This window comes from Labrus mixtus, chromosome 2 (assembly GCF_963584025.1).
Source record: "Labrus mixtus chromosome 2, fLabMix1.1, whole genome shotgun sequence".
NCBI lineage: Eukaryota > Metazoa > Chordata > Actinopteri > Labriformes > Labridae > Labrus > Labrus mixtus.
The window spans coordinates 16,321,159-16,336,691 of NC_083613.1; the positions used below are offsets into that span (position 1 = coordinate 16,321,159).

Genomic DNA, 15,533 nt, shown 5'->3' on the forward strand with positions numbered 1-15,533 from the left:
AGTTAGCGTTAACGTGTAGTCCGTGCACAGCATTGTTTACAGTCCAGATTGAAACTTTATAAATGTTTGGATCAAAAGTAAAGAATGTAAATTCTCCCCTCCAGATCTGTCTGACTCCCCCAGAGGAATTCATCTGTTTCTGGTGAGTCTTAGTTTAACTGTAAATAGTAAGTCACACACAGGCTTCACTGTGGATTACTTCAGCGGTACAAATCTGTAAAAGAAATGTATGTCCTTGTGAACTACACACATTATCCAGTCTTATGTTTGCTAAAATAAAAACATCATGATGCAGATTTAAAAGTCAAAAATCAAGCTTTAAAAAAACAACTTTTAAAATGCTGGTGGATAGAGGTTGGATTGATCATTTCTGATGAGTTCAAGGAAGTCAGAAAATATGAACGCTTGTTGTTCAAGACACAGCCTCATGCAGATTTGTGGCTCAAGTGTAGCTGTTTATAGAGGTAAATAAATCATCATAAAATTACAGCTGAAGTAAGGTTTGTGTTCCTGTTTTTTATCTCAACACAAACTGTTTTTCATGCTCATACCAAAGTCTGCAAATACCTGATTGGTCAAATATACTTTGACTACAAACAAACAGAAAACAGAACACTTCACACATATACACCCAGACCCCTGAGTCTGTAAATAGTTTAGTCACCATGCGGTCGACATCACACAAGCTGACTGTCAAAGTCTAGGTATGAATGAGGAGGGGGGAGGAGCCTAAAAATATATAAGCAAAAACATTTCTGATGAAGAGGAGGGGGAGGGGCATAACAGAGAAAGAGAGAGAGAGAGGGGATTATTTACTGTTTTAAATGAACAGTGTAGTGTGAATCTGGCACAGAGAGGGAGGGAAGAGAGAGAAACGGGGAGAGAGGGGGGAGTTTGTTGAACAGCAGACCAGCAGAGAAGAGCGCAACAGAGGGACGCGAAAAAGGAACATTCATACAAGCTGATTATTTTTAGTGTGTTCTGTTTTTTTTATCATTTTATTTTTTATTTTGATGGATTTTTAAAAGCTGGAATGGAAGATGTCTCAAGGAAGACATGATGAAGATCTGGAAGTGAAATAGACACATACAGGTGAGTAAGACTGTGTGTGTGTGTGTGTGTGTGTGTGTGTGTGTGTGTGTGTGTGTGTGTGTGTGTGTGTGTGTGTGTGTGTGTGTGTGTGTGTGTGTGTGTGGTCTCACCTGTTCACAGTGACCATATGGGGACATGGACGTAACATCTGATATAATTAGCTGAATGTTCTGATGTCCACTCTTTGATCGTGTGCAGAACAAACTGTGTCTGGTTGTAACCTGCGAGATATGTCTGTTTGTGTGTGTGTGTGTGTGTGTGTGTGTGTGTGTGTGTGTTTTGTGGTATGTGTAGAAAAATAAACCTGTGTTTCAGTATTATGTTAACTGAGTCTTCACTTCTAAATTTGGCTGCCATTGGTATCATCTGGGTTTGGTGTATAAATGGTAATATGTCTCTTTCAAAGGGCGAAGATTATTATTGGACAAATATCTGGTCCGAGAAAAGAGGGAGGGAGGAAAAGAGGTGAACAATCAAACAGACAAGCTCAGCAATGACAAGTTCTATAACCAAAATTGTGCTAAAATTAATGAAAACCAACACAACTATTGAAATAATAGAACAAATACTGATACTAATTGTTGTAGCAGTTGAAGTCAGGTGGGTCCACAGCAGCACGCTGTCCAAACCAAAGAAGAGGAAGAGACAGGAGATCAGTGTGCAAGGTTCCCCGGCAGTATAAGCCTATGGCAACATAACTAGGAGTTGGTCGATACCTGAGCCAGCCCTAACTATAAGCTTTATCAAAAATGAAAGTTGTAAGCCTATACTCTACTAGCCTGCCTCCTGGACCCTGACTGGTGGATAATACCAAAGGCTAAAGGCCCTACCTCCCATAGTACATTAGAGACTGTAGGTACCACGAGCAGGCCTGCATTCTAGGATCTAATATTCTATGGGGGTAATAGGCTCTATGAGCTCTTTAAGATAAGATGGTCCCTGACCAGCAAGAGCTTTGTAAGTGAGAAGAAGGATTTTAAAATATATTATAGATGTTATAGGGAGCCAGTGCAAAGAAGCTAATACAGGAGTCATTTAGTCTCTTTTCCTAATTCTCAGTATACACAAGCTACAGTATTTTGGACTGGCTGAAAAGTCTTAAGAGACCTACTAGGGCAGCCTGATAAAAGAGAATTATAATAATCCAACCTAGAGGTAATAGATGTATGGACTAGTTTTTCTGCATCGTTTTCAAATCTCGCCAGAAGAACACCAGCAGGCATCCTTACCTCAGCAAGAGACTGGGAACTGTTGGTAGACGTTGAATGGCAGCTTAAGTTATATTGCAGCCACCAACCTGCAACCAGACGTAGTCCTTGTGTCCAAGTCCACCAAGCAAGCTGTGCTGCTGGAGATAACAGTCCCATGGGAGAATCAGCTTCACAAGTATGTTGGACTGTTCGGGGACTGGTGGCAAGTTGGATGGAGAATGAGATGTCTGCCAGCGGAGGTTGATGCCAGGGATTTGCAGCCCACTCTGGCCCGAGCCTACACCAGTTTGGGAAGAGGAGAGCCATCTGCAGAGGAGAGCCAGGGTCTGATCACCCCTGGCTGGGTCAACTGGAGGAAGTTGTATGATGTTGTAGACCCAGATATTTAATAACTCCAGGAACATCACTGAAGAAGTATCTAGAAGCATATGTAGATGTGTTCACAGCTAACAGGATATGTCTGAATTTAGAGATGTAAAGGCTGTCCTGAAATGTGTTTTAATAGAGCTCACAGATTCCTAACAGTGGTGCTGGGCGCCAGGCTGATGCCATTTAGGATAGTTATATCATTAGAAAATGTCTCTCTGAGGTGTTTGGGGCCAGGCACAATAACTTCAGTCTTGCTGAGTTAAGTAGCAAAATAATTCTGGTCATCCAGTTCCTAATGTCCATGCCTCTACTTCTAGCCCAGCTTCACTGATACATATAATCAAGAATCATCTGCATAGCAACAAACAGTATGGAGTGTTTCCTCATAGTTACACAATAGGAAGAAAAAATGGTTAAAAGGTTCATCCCTAATCTTTGATCTGCTTGTGCTGGACTTTTTGTCCATATCAGCAAATCCAGCTGATCCATACAATGGTTGAAATAAGTTGAACCTGCACTGAATAGTTCACCTATCTGTGGCTCAGCCAATTATATACTCAGTGTCAATGCTTGCCAAATATAGACCCAAAAGTCTTAATAGGCTCCATAGTGGACCCATGATGCATAAATGTTGTCCATTCTCTAAATTATATGCTTTTTTCAAATGTATGTCTATTGTACTTGGTCACCAACACACATAAAAACCTTGTTTAAGATCTGTTAACAGTTGAAGATCACCATATGTTGACCCCACATGGATGTTTGGCTTGAAAGAAAGAATTGTCAGAAAAACCAACTGGGCCTCTGATCAAGGGACAGAAGAACAAAGCAGTCAGTTCAGATATTTTAGAGGGACATTCCTTCATTGTCCACACATATAAATTGTATTTAAATCAATAGAGAGGCTTTATTCAGTTAAACTAAATCCGAAAGTATGGGGGGAGGGGGTGGGGGTGGATAAAAGAAATCCGAATAACAGTGAAACATTTCCTGCATACTACCGGTAATTGTCTGTTTGTCAACAGGTGTGCAGTGAGGTCAGAGGTCAGTCGGCCTGGTTGCACTGCTGCAGAAGAGGAGTTAGCATGCTGCTGCTGTTCTGGATTCTCATAGAAGGTAAATCTACTTTGGAAATAAGAGATGTCACAAAAATCTGTTCATTGACAATGAGGGCCTGATTCAAGAAGACTTGATTGTGGCTGCTAATAGCTAAAAATAAATTTCATCATGTGCTCCCTCTATCTGCTTTGTCTCAAGGTTTATTTCACAAACTATATAGCTCTTATGATATTCAGGTACAAACACATCCCAACACGTTCAACAGTTTGTTCTAGTTTTGTGTCTGAATGTGAAGAAAAGCTATCTGCACCTTCTCTCCTCACGGGGGAGCAGAGGCAGAATCGTTTTCCTGATAACTGGGAAGTTTTCTCATGACATATCCTATAAATACTGTGGCGCAGTTACTGCCAACTCTCAGCAGATGCTTATTTTTTTTACTCTTACTCTGCGTGGCTAGTAGAGCAGCTGTTTGTGAAATAGACGCTTTGGCACTGACGATAATTTGCATAGAAAGGGGACAATTTTTCCCAAAATGTCTGCATAATGGATCATTAAAATACACCCAAACTGCAACAACTGACAGAGACACTGTTTGCTCTGCAGCGCACTTTGTGTGTTTTGAGAATCAGAACGTGTCTTTTTACCTCATTGCACTGGCTAAGCGGGCGCAAAAGCAGGTCTGTGAATCAGCCCCTCAGTGATGTCCTCTTGTTTTTGTCTTCTGTTACTACCTACTATCACTAGGTCTCCCCGTTCTGCTCTGGGGCATTCTGTTTGAAGGCGAAATATCACAGAGTTGTATATATTGTGCTTTGAGATGGCAGTCTGAATGAGGCTTCTAACACTCTGGTTCAACCTCCCTCCCCTCAGTCCCGCCCTCCCTCCTGCAACCTCCTCTCCCTCTCTCCCTGCCCGTCCACATGTCGGTCGTCCCTTCTCCCTGGCAGTTCCTCCCTCTCTCCCAGGTGGAGCTGGGCCCTCTTTTCTCCAACTCAAGCCCCTTCTCCTCCTCCCAGAGCCTCTTCATGCTGCCACCGCCGGGACGGGCCCCCAGACCGGGCCTCCAGGCTTCGTTTGGCCCTTACTCCGTCACACAGGTAAGAGGACAGGTGAGGGGTGTGGGACGGTTACTGAAGATGGCACTGAATGCTAACTAGCTTTTGTTTCTCCCTCATCAGCTCATATCAGAGCCTGTTCTCTCCTCCAGCCTGTCTGCCTCCCTCCTCTCTGAGCATGTGCAGAGGGAGATGGGTGAGAGGGGGCAGGAGGTGTTCAGGGTGAGAGCGCTTTTTCACAAACGAGGAGACAGCGGCACTAGAGGTACCTGCGTCACCCTGCATGCCTTCAAGGAGACAGAGGAGCACAAAGCGTCTTGTATGACTCAGGTGAGGATTCTCTCTCAGCTTCACGTTTCTTCTTTTCTTCTCTCTCCTTTTATCTGTCACTCCATCCTTTTCTCTTCCAGCATCCTCTGGGGCTATGCGTGGTCACTCTGACTCTGCCTGGCGACTGGTTCAAAGACCAGCACACCAAACCGTCACAAGAGGATTTGGTGAAGTGGCACAGTAACGTCTACCCTCGCCACCGGGTGCACAAGAGAGAACACCGCCGACATGGGCATCACCACAGCAACAGTGTCAACCATCACCATACAACGTCTCCTTATCTGAGGTGAGACCTTAAAGGAAAATCATTGTTACCCCTTTGTAGAGTTTTAATGATAACAGAATTAAACTTTTATATGATTCTAGGAAAAATCAAACAATATCGATACCTGTTCGATACCATGGCAACATAAATGGAAGTCCTAAACACCCAATATTGGGTAATTTATTGCTTTGAATTATTACATATTGCACGCAAACTCCTGCATACTGTCTAAATTGTACAAAAACATTTGCAACGTTTCAGTACAGAAATGCTTCCAATGTTTTTGTACAGTTTTGAGGGTACTCTCTTTCTCTTGCAGCAGCTTTTAATTCAGGCTCACTCTGCAGGTACAGGTGTTTGTTGTTTGCTGTGTGACAGAAAAATCTTTTCATCTGTATTCAGGGACCATCCAGATGATTATGGAAACACACAGGCAGATGCTCCCCTGCACCTCAGACATAACCGGGGCCCCATTAGAGACCAGCTTCAGCTTTTCTACTCGTCCGTGGACACAGAGACTGACTTTGAGCTGACAGCAGCAGGGTGAGATACAGAGAGCATGGAAACATGAACATACACTTTGAGTTTTCACAAATCAAATCCGTCTGTGTCGTTGTAACCTCCCTCTGTCTGACCGTCAAGGTGTGTGGAGGAGCTAGCAGCTCAGTCTCAGAGGAAACTCGTCCACATACGAGCGGTGACACTGAAGGAGGAGAAGGAGAGAGAGAAGAGCAGGACCAAAGAAGAAGAAACCTGTGTGAACGGGCAGGAAGAGGAGGAGCTTAGCTTGGACTCCCATGTTGTGATTCGCTATCACAGAGGCCCTGTCCTGATTGGTCAGCCTATCAGAGTGTCTGTGAGCCTGAGAGGAAACTTCAGTGCTGAGTTTGTGGTCATAAGGTAAAAAAGAGAACATCTCCTGTTTGTCACATAGTATTTTTCATATACGTTTTACACTAAAGGTCTGATTCTCCAAAAGAAGGCAGTTTATCCACCAGCTCAGCTGTGAAAGTGTGATAAAAAAGATACCGTCTGATTCACAAAACACACACAAAAAATAAAGTGTAAAAAGTTTCCCCTCCCCTCCGAGTTCATCAGCTTTATGTGGACAGAACTGAGCAGAACTGAGCTCCGTCAGCATGAGAGTGCAGATCCGAGCAAAATAAAGGTGCAGATAGCTTCTCTCAGATAGCTTCTCTCAGATAGCTTCTCTCAGATAGCTTCTCTCCACATTCAGATGCAAAACAAGAGCAAACTGCACGATGGAGCAGGACGACTTTTTCAACATGTTTGTGTTTGGATATCATTAGAGCGATTTGCTTTGTGTATTAGACAAAGAGCTGAGGGAGGTAATAACGCAGCTATCACAGGCCACAGTCAATTTTTTGTTAATCAGGCCCTGAGATCTGTGAGTGTGTGTGTGTGTGTGTGTGTTCAGGCTGAAGGTGAAGAAGGGTCTGGTGTCCATGGTAGCCCAGAGAACGGTGACATCTGATCTGTGGACGGTGACTCTAGAGAGGAGTCAGGGCTCCGCACACGACGTGGTGTCCATCCTCTGTCACAAACAAAGCGCCATTAAGCACACACAAAGGTAGGTCCACTTTGTTCAGTGTGTCAACACAATCTGTTACTCAGGCAGATGAGGCGAGTTCATTCATGAAGAGACATCAAAAGTTAAAGTTTAGGACTACTCTCAGAGACTGTAGGTGAGATGTTCTCTCCAAGTCCTCGATTATTGTTTTCTTTAAACTATTATTACTATATGCAACACCATGAAGACTTTAATATCAAGCTACTATCAAAGATGAATTTACAAAGTGACAGTTTTTTTTACTAATAAAAACTGTCTTAAAAAGTATAACAACGTTTTCTTTGTGTGGGTGATTTTGAAATAACGAGGGAGAAAAGTTCCTTAAAAAGTGGCGCTGCTAGCTCCGTTAGCATTGCTACTGATCCCAAGTTGCTTTGGGGGATGGTAGCATCATTAAAGGGGGCAAAATTTTGATTGACATATTTGAGCTGCTACGTCCCCATAGTCAGAGAAGATGCTTAAAAGGTGGTGCTGCTAGAGAAATACACATTTTTAATAATTCAAGTCAGGTTTCCAGGGGCTTTAAATGCGCCTTAAACTGTGCTGCACATTAGTCTCATTGCAAAAAAAAAACGTTTTTTTATTGTCATTTTAAAAGTTAAATGATTCCATCGTGTAGGGCAGTGACTCATTAATGGACTGGTATTTTGTACACACCGTTTCACTTTTGTTTTATAACGTTTTAATTTAATCATTAAACTGGTCTCATTTTGTGATGTGATTTCTGAAACACATGTCTCCCTGCAGTCCCTCTGTCCTCCAGCAGGTGGTGTGTCTGTCTCTGGATGGCCTCAGGCACAGCTTCGGTGTTGCTATGTTGGTTTCTGCTAACTGGTTTGTGGAATACTCAGGTCGTAATAACCCTGTGTCACCACACGGGGCAGCAGTGAGCGTCTTCTCATTCACTGATCGACACATCTACGGCATCGCTCCCATTACGGAGGTGCTGCTGTCATCCACACGTTGATTATATTCACTCTTTAATTATTTCTTTATATCTTGAAAAAAATTAAAAAGTGACCTTAATTTTTTTGATTGTCTGTATGAACAGGCCAACACAATCATCAACACCGCCATACTCACCAACCAGCCAGTGTCACTTCCTGTCATCGTGCTCGCCATAAGTCATGAAGGAAAGGTGTCGGATGTCACTTCTGCCGTCACCTGCCGCTCCACCAATGAGAACACCATCAAGGTGCAGCAAAAAGCATCAACAATTGATGACTGTGTTCAAGAGATTCTTTAAAAATGAAGAAGAAACATACATTTAGGTCTGTTAATCTCATTAACATGTCATTGCTGTCCCCTCGTCCTCTCCTTAGGTGTCCAGCGATTGTTCCACCCTCTTTGTGGACGGCAGCGAATCAGGGCTGGGTAACACCTGCGCAGCTGTGGAGTTTAAACTGGGCACGCTCAGTGGCTCCGTGTGTCTAGAGGTATGGGCTCCTTCAGTGCCCCTGCGATTGTCCCTCGCAGACCCCATTCTAAACGCCATCGATGGCTGGAACCACTTCACGGAGAGCGGGTGAGAAACAGCCCCAGCATGCATCACTCCGGAGACCTGACTGTCACCACCACTTTGACCAAATTTTGGTTTTTAAATAAACACAATGAAAGGCAAAAATAAGCAACAGAATCTCATCCTTTTTGTTGTTGTAACTTTTCACCAAAAAGGGTCTTAAAATAACGGATTCACAGAACAGCCACCATTGTTGCTATGCTAATGCAAGCTATCAGTGTTTTCTTACAGACTGTGTGGCTGTTGTTCTGTGATGAGAGCTCTCATTTAATCCTCTTGTCATGAAAGTGGTGCTTTTTCCTGTCTTAGAGTTTAAAGGATGCAGATATATGAAGCTTAGCTGTGTGTAAATACAGATGGTAATCCAGCAGCAGTCTGAATACAGTAACATGCAAACAGGCATATATGACTGACATTTTGAGCAGTCATCATCAGTCAGAAAGGGCTCCTAAAGGAGAGCATGGAGATCTGTTACGGCAGGGTGCAGGATCATCAGCAGTTTTTATTCAGCAATACTAACACAAGGAAGTTTACTTTGTAACTTCTTAAAAAAAAAATTTTTCAGCAGATGTTTTTGTCTTTAGGGCCCAAAAATGCTAACATCTATGTTTACTATTTTATCTTCCTTTGTTTGTGCATTTAAGCAATTTATAGTTCATTACTGTCGAGTGTACACGATAGTACTAATAATGCTGAGCTTTATTCAGAGAGCAATATAAAAGGTCCAAGTTACTTTTTGCTGCAGAGAGGCAGAAAAACGCAACAGATAAAACATTTGAATTTGTCAGCTGATGGTGTAAATCCTACTTAAAGTTCTGTGAGGACACATTCCATAAAGAGCTGGTGTAGACTGTTCTCTTATATTACTACTAACAGAGACTTAGCAGTAATCCAGCACGAGGCAGAGAAACCTCTTTAACAGGCAGGAACGCTCGCGGAGAACCAGACTGAATGTAGAACAGACATCTGCTGACACTGGAAAACGGCCTGTATAAAACATGGACGCTGTCTCAGTGAAGTCATCATTTTTTTCTGAAGAGGAGTTATGAAATCTCAACGATGGCGGTCTACATGTTGGAAATGCTGCCTCTGACTAACTTTAGATCAATCTAGAAATGGACAAAAAGGTAGAGCCGAGGCTTAAACCTCCTGACAAACAGCTACAACTCACCCACCTATCAGTCCGATCAGCCACGTCATTTATATCTAATTATAACTGAATTTCTTAAGATATATTAAGTTGTATAAAATTCAGTCTGTACAGTTGTGGTGAAGAGATAAATGTGCTATAGAGACCAAAACTGTTTTTGTACCAGGCTGTAAACATTTTTATTTCCGCTGTAAAGTTAGACATTTTAACATGGGGCTCTATGGGGATTGACTCACCATGAGACCACCTCTAGTGGACACTAGAGGAACTGCAGCTTCTGGTTCTTCTGCATTGGCTTTAATGTTCAATTTTCAGCACCTGAGGCTGTTGCTTGGACTGGACAGGCTTTATGGGCTGTGTGATGTTAGGATGAAGGTTCAGAGCAATTGAACGTCTTGTTAACTGAAAAATGTTAACTGAGCTGCTGCAGGTCAGGAGGTCAGGAGGTCAACAGGAAACCATGACGACCTGTAGGTGAAATACTCTGTATTAATCACACTCACAGTGAACTATGTTAATATCTCACCTCATGTGTCACCTGTCCGTCAGGTGTGTGCCCGTCTATCAGCGCTCCTCCATCCATGTCCTGACCCAGTTCACAGCTCAGGACTTGGAGGCCGGGAACACACATCTCCTGGGCTCGTCTGATTGGTTCGTGGATGTCACCGAGCTGGTCCGTGATTGGCTGAGAGTAGAAGATCCCAGTGTGGCTTCCCTCAGCTCCCAGAACAATCTGATTGGTTTACGACCCGGGAAGACGTCAATCTATGTAAGCGACGGTGACATCATCTCAGTATGACATCATCAGTTCCTATCCTTCATCATCCTCATCGTCTCTCTCCTAGGTCGTCTCTGAGCAGTGGGACGGCGTTCTTGGCAGGTGTGATGTCACTGTGATCTCTGACCCCGTTACCCCTGGTGACCTTTCCGTGCAGGTGGTCAGCGGCCTTGGCATGTCAGTCACGTCCAGCCCTGCGCACCCCTCTGTCGTCACGACGACAGTGACAGCATACAACATCCTGTACAACCATCACCAGGTGAGAGAGAGGAGGACTCTGATCTGAAAACTAATTATTAATTAATATCAGGAACAATACATTATAATCAAGCATCTATCAAAACATACTCAGAGCTCTGTGACACCCAAACTTAACAAAACTTAAAGTTAAGTTCAAACTCTGACTTTAAAATACTGTTGAAAGTTTGGGTTAAAACATGGAGGGTTTCTAGGCGGCTTATGAATCCTGGAGTTTCATAACTGGACTTTATCTCTATGGTTCACTGTAATCTCTACACAAAATAACCTACAATAATCCTGACTCTATTTATGGGCCAACACAAAAAAAATGTATGTATTTGTATTGTATGTATACAAATGTATGACAATCAGTGAATGAGCTCCCAGTCCAGGTGTGCTTCTCACAGACGCAAATACAGCTGCTAATTGTTTCTAATGTGTAAATAAAATACTGTCATCATGTGACTGGTTGTAAAAAAGTGGAGCTCAGACTTGTTGGACACAGACAATTAGCAAGCTCCAACCTGTCACTCAACGAGGCCACGACCCTAATTCTACATCACTTCGAACCTCAATATAATGTAAACAGGTGAGTTGACTCACTGCACGGGACAGCCTCTAGTGGACACTAGAGGAACAGCAGTTTTGTTTTTGTTTTTTTTTAACACCTGCGTTTTCACTTGGGTTAAACTAGTAGTTCAATATATTGTTTGATTGAAATATTTTGTGACACATTTGTTCTGGATAAAACATAATTAAAAAAATCCATGCACAGTGTAAACAGATTTTAATATGATTTTTAGTTTACCTTTAAGTATCACACTAAAGTTAACCCAAAGTTACAAGCCACTAAATGAAAGAAAATGGTTACTTCACAAACATTATAGAAACAGCTTTATAAAAATGTAGGATTATGAAACTAAACGACTAAACAAAATCTAGAACACATCCCGTCAGGAGGCATTGTAATGCGGTAGTGTTTGATACAGTTCCTTAAATTAAGTTAAGATTTAACGAAGGAAGATAAGAATTTATGACAGGCTTATTTTTGATCATCTCTTTGTTAATTCACAGTAACAATGTGAAACAGTTAAGAAGATTAATACTGTATGGTCATCTTATAATCTTTCCATCATCCTGATATTTTCCTCCAGGAGGCGTCGATCAGCGTCTGGCTGCAGTTCAGCGATGACTCTGCCTCCCTGCTCTCCTCCTTCAGTGACCTCCCCCTCTCCCTGCTCCTCTCCTCATTGGCTGAGTCCGTGGTCATCGTGACGCCCGGCCCCAGCCAGCACATCTATGCCCAGGGGGACGGGGGCGGGCCTTTACTGAGAGCAGAGCTTCTGGTTTCCACCTGCAGTGACCTGTCAATCACCTCCAACTCCATCAGTGAAGCTGACTGGACAGACAGCAGAGCGCGCCGGCTGGCCCGAGGGTCAGGGTGGATCCGGGTCAACCTGGACCTGGACTTCCTGCAGCCAGAGGAGGACAAAGATGTGAACGGGGAAGAGTTTGAGTTTGACATTTCAGACACGCTGGTCGAGTCTGACATTGACGTCTATGCTGCAAACTCAGAGGAGGAGGAAGGAGGGAACGTCAGCAGCGACTATGACAGACTGAGTGGGAAAGTGATTGACAGAAACTGGAACAAAGTCGGGAACGGAGGGATGCTTAGTCAAAACAATCTGGAACGAGCCGTGCTGATGCCCAGCCAGGAGGAGGGCACCGTTTACTTCTCCCCCAGCAAGGAGAGGGGCGGAGGTGGGAGGGGGGAGGAGGCGCAGGGAGCTCAGGAGCTGGAGGTGGGTGTGGGCGCAGTCCTCTCTTTGATCTGTCTCTCTGCCGTCCTCTTCCTCGCTAACTGTCTGCCCTGCGCCCTGAGAGACGGCAAGAGGACAAAGATGAAGGGGGAGAGTGGAGGAGAGGAGCAGGAGCAGGAGCAGGAGCAGGAGAGTAGGAAGACAGAGGAGGAGGAAGGGGACACAGAGGAGAGGAAAGAGCAGGAAGGTGAGGTGAAGGTGGAGCAGCAGCAGGTGGGGGACAGCATTGAGGAGGTCACAGAGGTGGAGATCATCTGCTGATGAGCAAAAAAAAGACCAACTTCCAAACAAACAGGAAGCAGAGACTCACTTACACTCACTGTTTATACACAACAGTCAGAAAACACCCACACACGGACAATCACCTTTTCTTCATCTGTCTGTTCGGTTACAGCGTCTCTGCTGTGCAGGGTGGTCATCAGGGCTGCACCGGGACATAAAAAGAGCTCTGGAGTCATCGGCTCAGACGGACCTCTCACAATCACACAAACACAATGCAGCAGCACACTCCTTGATGCCATGAATACACTCCTGTACAAATCCCCTGAAACACCACTCAGCTGAGACACAAGTACGAACATGAACTATGAAGACCTGACTGGTAGATAATTCCAAAGGAGAAGGGCCTGATAACCTCCCATAGTACATTTAGAAACTGTAGGTAACAGAAACAGGCATTACATAGAGGGGTAATATGGTACTATGCCCTCTAAGTGTGTTTTGGTCCTCGTGTTATCAAAGCAATGATAAGCATGAACTTCTGTTTCTTAATTGAAACGTAATGCAGTTTGTTTTAGACAGATTGCATTTAGCCTCTGTGATGTGTGAACTGTCTGACAACTATGTGATTCTTTGTAAAAAAAATCTTCACTGTCCTAACGAGGAAAAAAATTCAACATGCCATACAATGTTTATATGTTATATTCCAATGTGTTATTAGAAAACATGTTAAACACAAAACCTGCTTGTTTTCTTTTCAGAATATGCCGTCATTATGTCAGTTGTCTTTCTCTTGTGTCATATGTATAAATAAATTGTGCAGAATGAAGCGCTACTTTCAAAAGGTCATGATGGTATTTGGTTTAAATGTTAAGTTTGATAGGGCCTTGAAATAACAACATTTTGGTGATAAAAACGTCTAAAATAACCCCAAATCCGACATTTTTGATGCACATAATTCATTTCGAAATGTAATGATAGCTGAATTTGTGTTCATGTAATCTACAAGGTGTTTGCCATTATCAATACTTTAACAGTCTAACTACGCCCTCTAGTGGCGCAAAGGAGAAACAAAAAGTGACATGGAGAGCCAACAACAAGAACGCTACTTTACAAAAACAGTATTGGAGTCGAGTCTCGCGGGTTAATACAAGTTTTAGCCGACTTTTACCAACCAAAATGTTCCTTCAAACTGCGGCAAGGTACCTGAACACACGGAGAAAACCAACATACAATTCCTAACCGGAGACAGCCGACAGAGAGACTCGATCCCTCCGTCTAGTTACCGCGTCACGACAGAAAAAGGCTAAATTGAGTTAGGATATGCAAGTGGAAAGTTGATGTTTTCGTATAGAAAAGTGTTATATGTATGGTGTTTAACTCGCATCTATAGGAAAACAATATTGATTTTGGATAATGACCATTGTTTTACTTCAAATAGAAACAGTGGTTTGATGGCATTCATACAGCAGAGTGGCGCAGCGGAAGCGTGCTGGGCCCATAACCCAGAGGTCGATGGATCGAAACCATCCTCTGCTATGTGTTTTCTCTTCTCTCTCCATGAGTGTTACATTATGTCACCATTACATTATGTCAGACCGATTAACACTAATATCGGTTATTATATTTTAGATGCCAACAATAGTGTAGTCCTTACTTACAGTCAAACTGTATTTTTACTAGTAAGGTTTAAAGACATTCAAATTGACAGTCTTAGTTAAACAACAGCCACTCTAGGTTTGGGGTTTTCTTGGGAAGACTTTTATGCAGATCCAGAATAATCATCGTGGGTAGGAACAATGGCGTTGATATCCAAAAAACATATTTCAAAGAAGAATTTAATTAGTCTACAGTTTCTTAATAGATATGTACCGCTGTAAAGTAAAGACCTCGTAACTCGTAGCCTGTATTTTCGACAGCTCAACCTCGGAATCGACCGGTTAACCCATCCATTTCTAACCAATAAAATCAGATATCCTCTCCGTGTCTCCGCCTCTTTTCCTTAATATTTACGGTCTATATCAGGGGTGTCCAACGTGCGGCCCGAGGGCCATTTGCGGCCCTTGAGGGGATTTTCTGTGGCCCGTGACTTCAAATGAAGAATCAGAAGATTTTGGCCCCAGGCCTCGATTAAGATTGGCACATTTTCTTATTTTTCTTTTTCATGTTAACAAGGGCTGAACAATATTCCTAAAATAGAAAATGTTCAGTAACATGTATGTTGTTGTTTTTAAATCTACAGCTTTTACTATTTTCCACATTTTTTTGTAAACTATGAAAAAAAAACATATGCACAGTTTTTGTAAACAAGCGGACTGTTGTTTAACCATTTAATGACCTGAGCCAAATGCAGAAAGCTTTTCCAAAAAAATGAACCACGTTACAGGCTTGATTCTGAGAAAAAAACGAAGAAATCAAAATACCTAGATTTCCCCATATTAAAGGGTTTCTTTAGCGAGCCTTTTGATTCTGATCTACAAAGCCTTACTATTTTTTCAATTATATTTTAAAAAACAAAACCTGTGGCCCGCAAGCGATTCTAACACGACAATTTTGGCCCGCAAAAGGTTTGGACACCACTGGTCTATATGCTCGATTCCCGTCGATGAGGGAATTGTGTAATTGTGTAAAATAAGGCCTATCAAATTGTGCTACCCACTGAGATGTGCGACCATGTGGCTCTTTACATAACCACAGGGAGCAATATTTGACAGGGGTTTATTCGTCAATATGCTTTCTCTCAAATCTTAAGTAAATGTTTTACTATATAGTATCAAAGCATTCTTCCCATTTCCTTACAGCGGAAAATGCAGCAAGTTTTAAAGTGATTTAGCG

The 15,533-nt window shown here is 42.8% G+C and overlaps 1 protein-coding gene across 1 annotated transcript; it reads left to right on the plus strand.

The window, feature by feature from the left end:
• The first annotated feature begins 827 nt into the window (after positions 1-827).
• Positions 828-13,539, plus strand: tmem132a (transmembrane protein 132A). The gene is made up of 14 exons (XM_061052975.1): positions 828-1,092; positions 3,698-3,788; positions 4,602-4,828; positions 4,910-5,116; positions 5,197-5,402; positions 5,784-5,924; positions 6,024-6,281; positions 6,820-6,972; positions 7,720-7,915; positions 8,024-8,167; positions 8,295-8,497; positions 10,191-10,410; positions 10,487-10,678; positions 11,814-13,539. Exons 2-14 carry the CDS (start codon positions 3,758-3,760, stop codon positions 12,738-12,740), a joined length of 3,105 nt encoding a protein of 1,034 aa, XP_060908958.1. The 5' UTR covers positions 828-1,092; positions 3,698-3,757; the 3' UTR covers positions 12,741-13,539.
• The last annotated feature ends 1,994 nt before the right edge of the window (positions 13,540-15,533 follow it).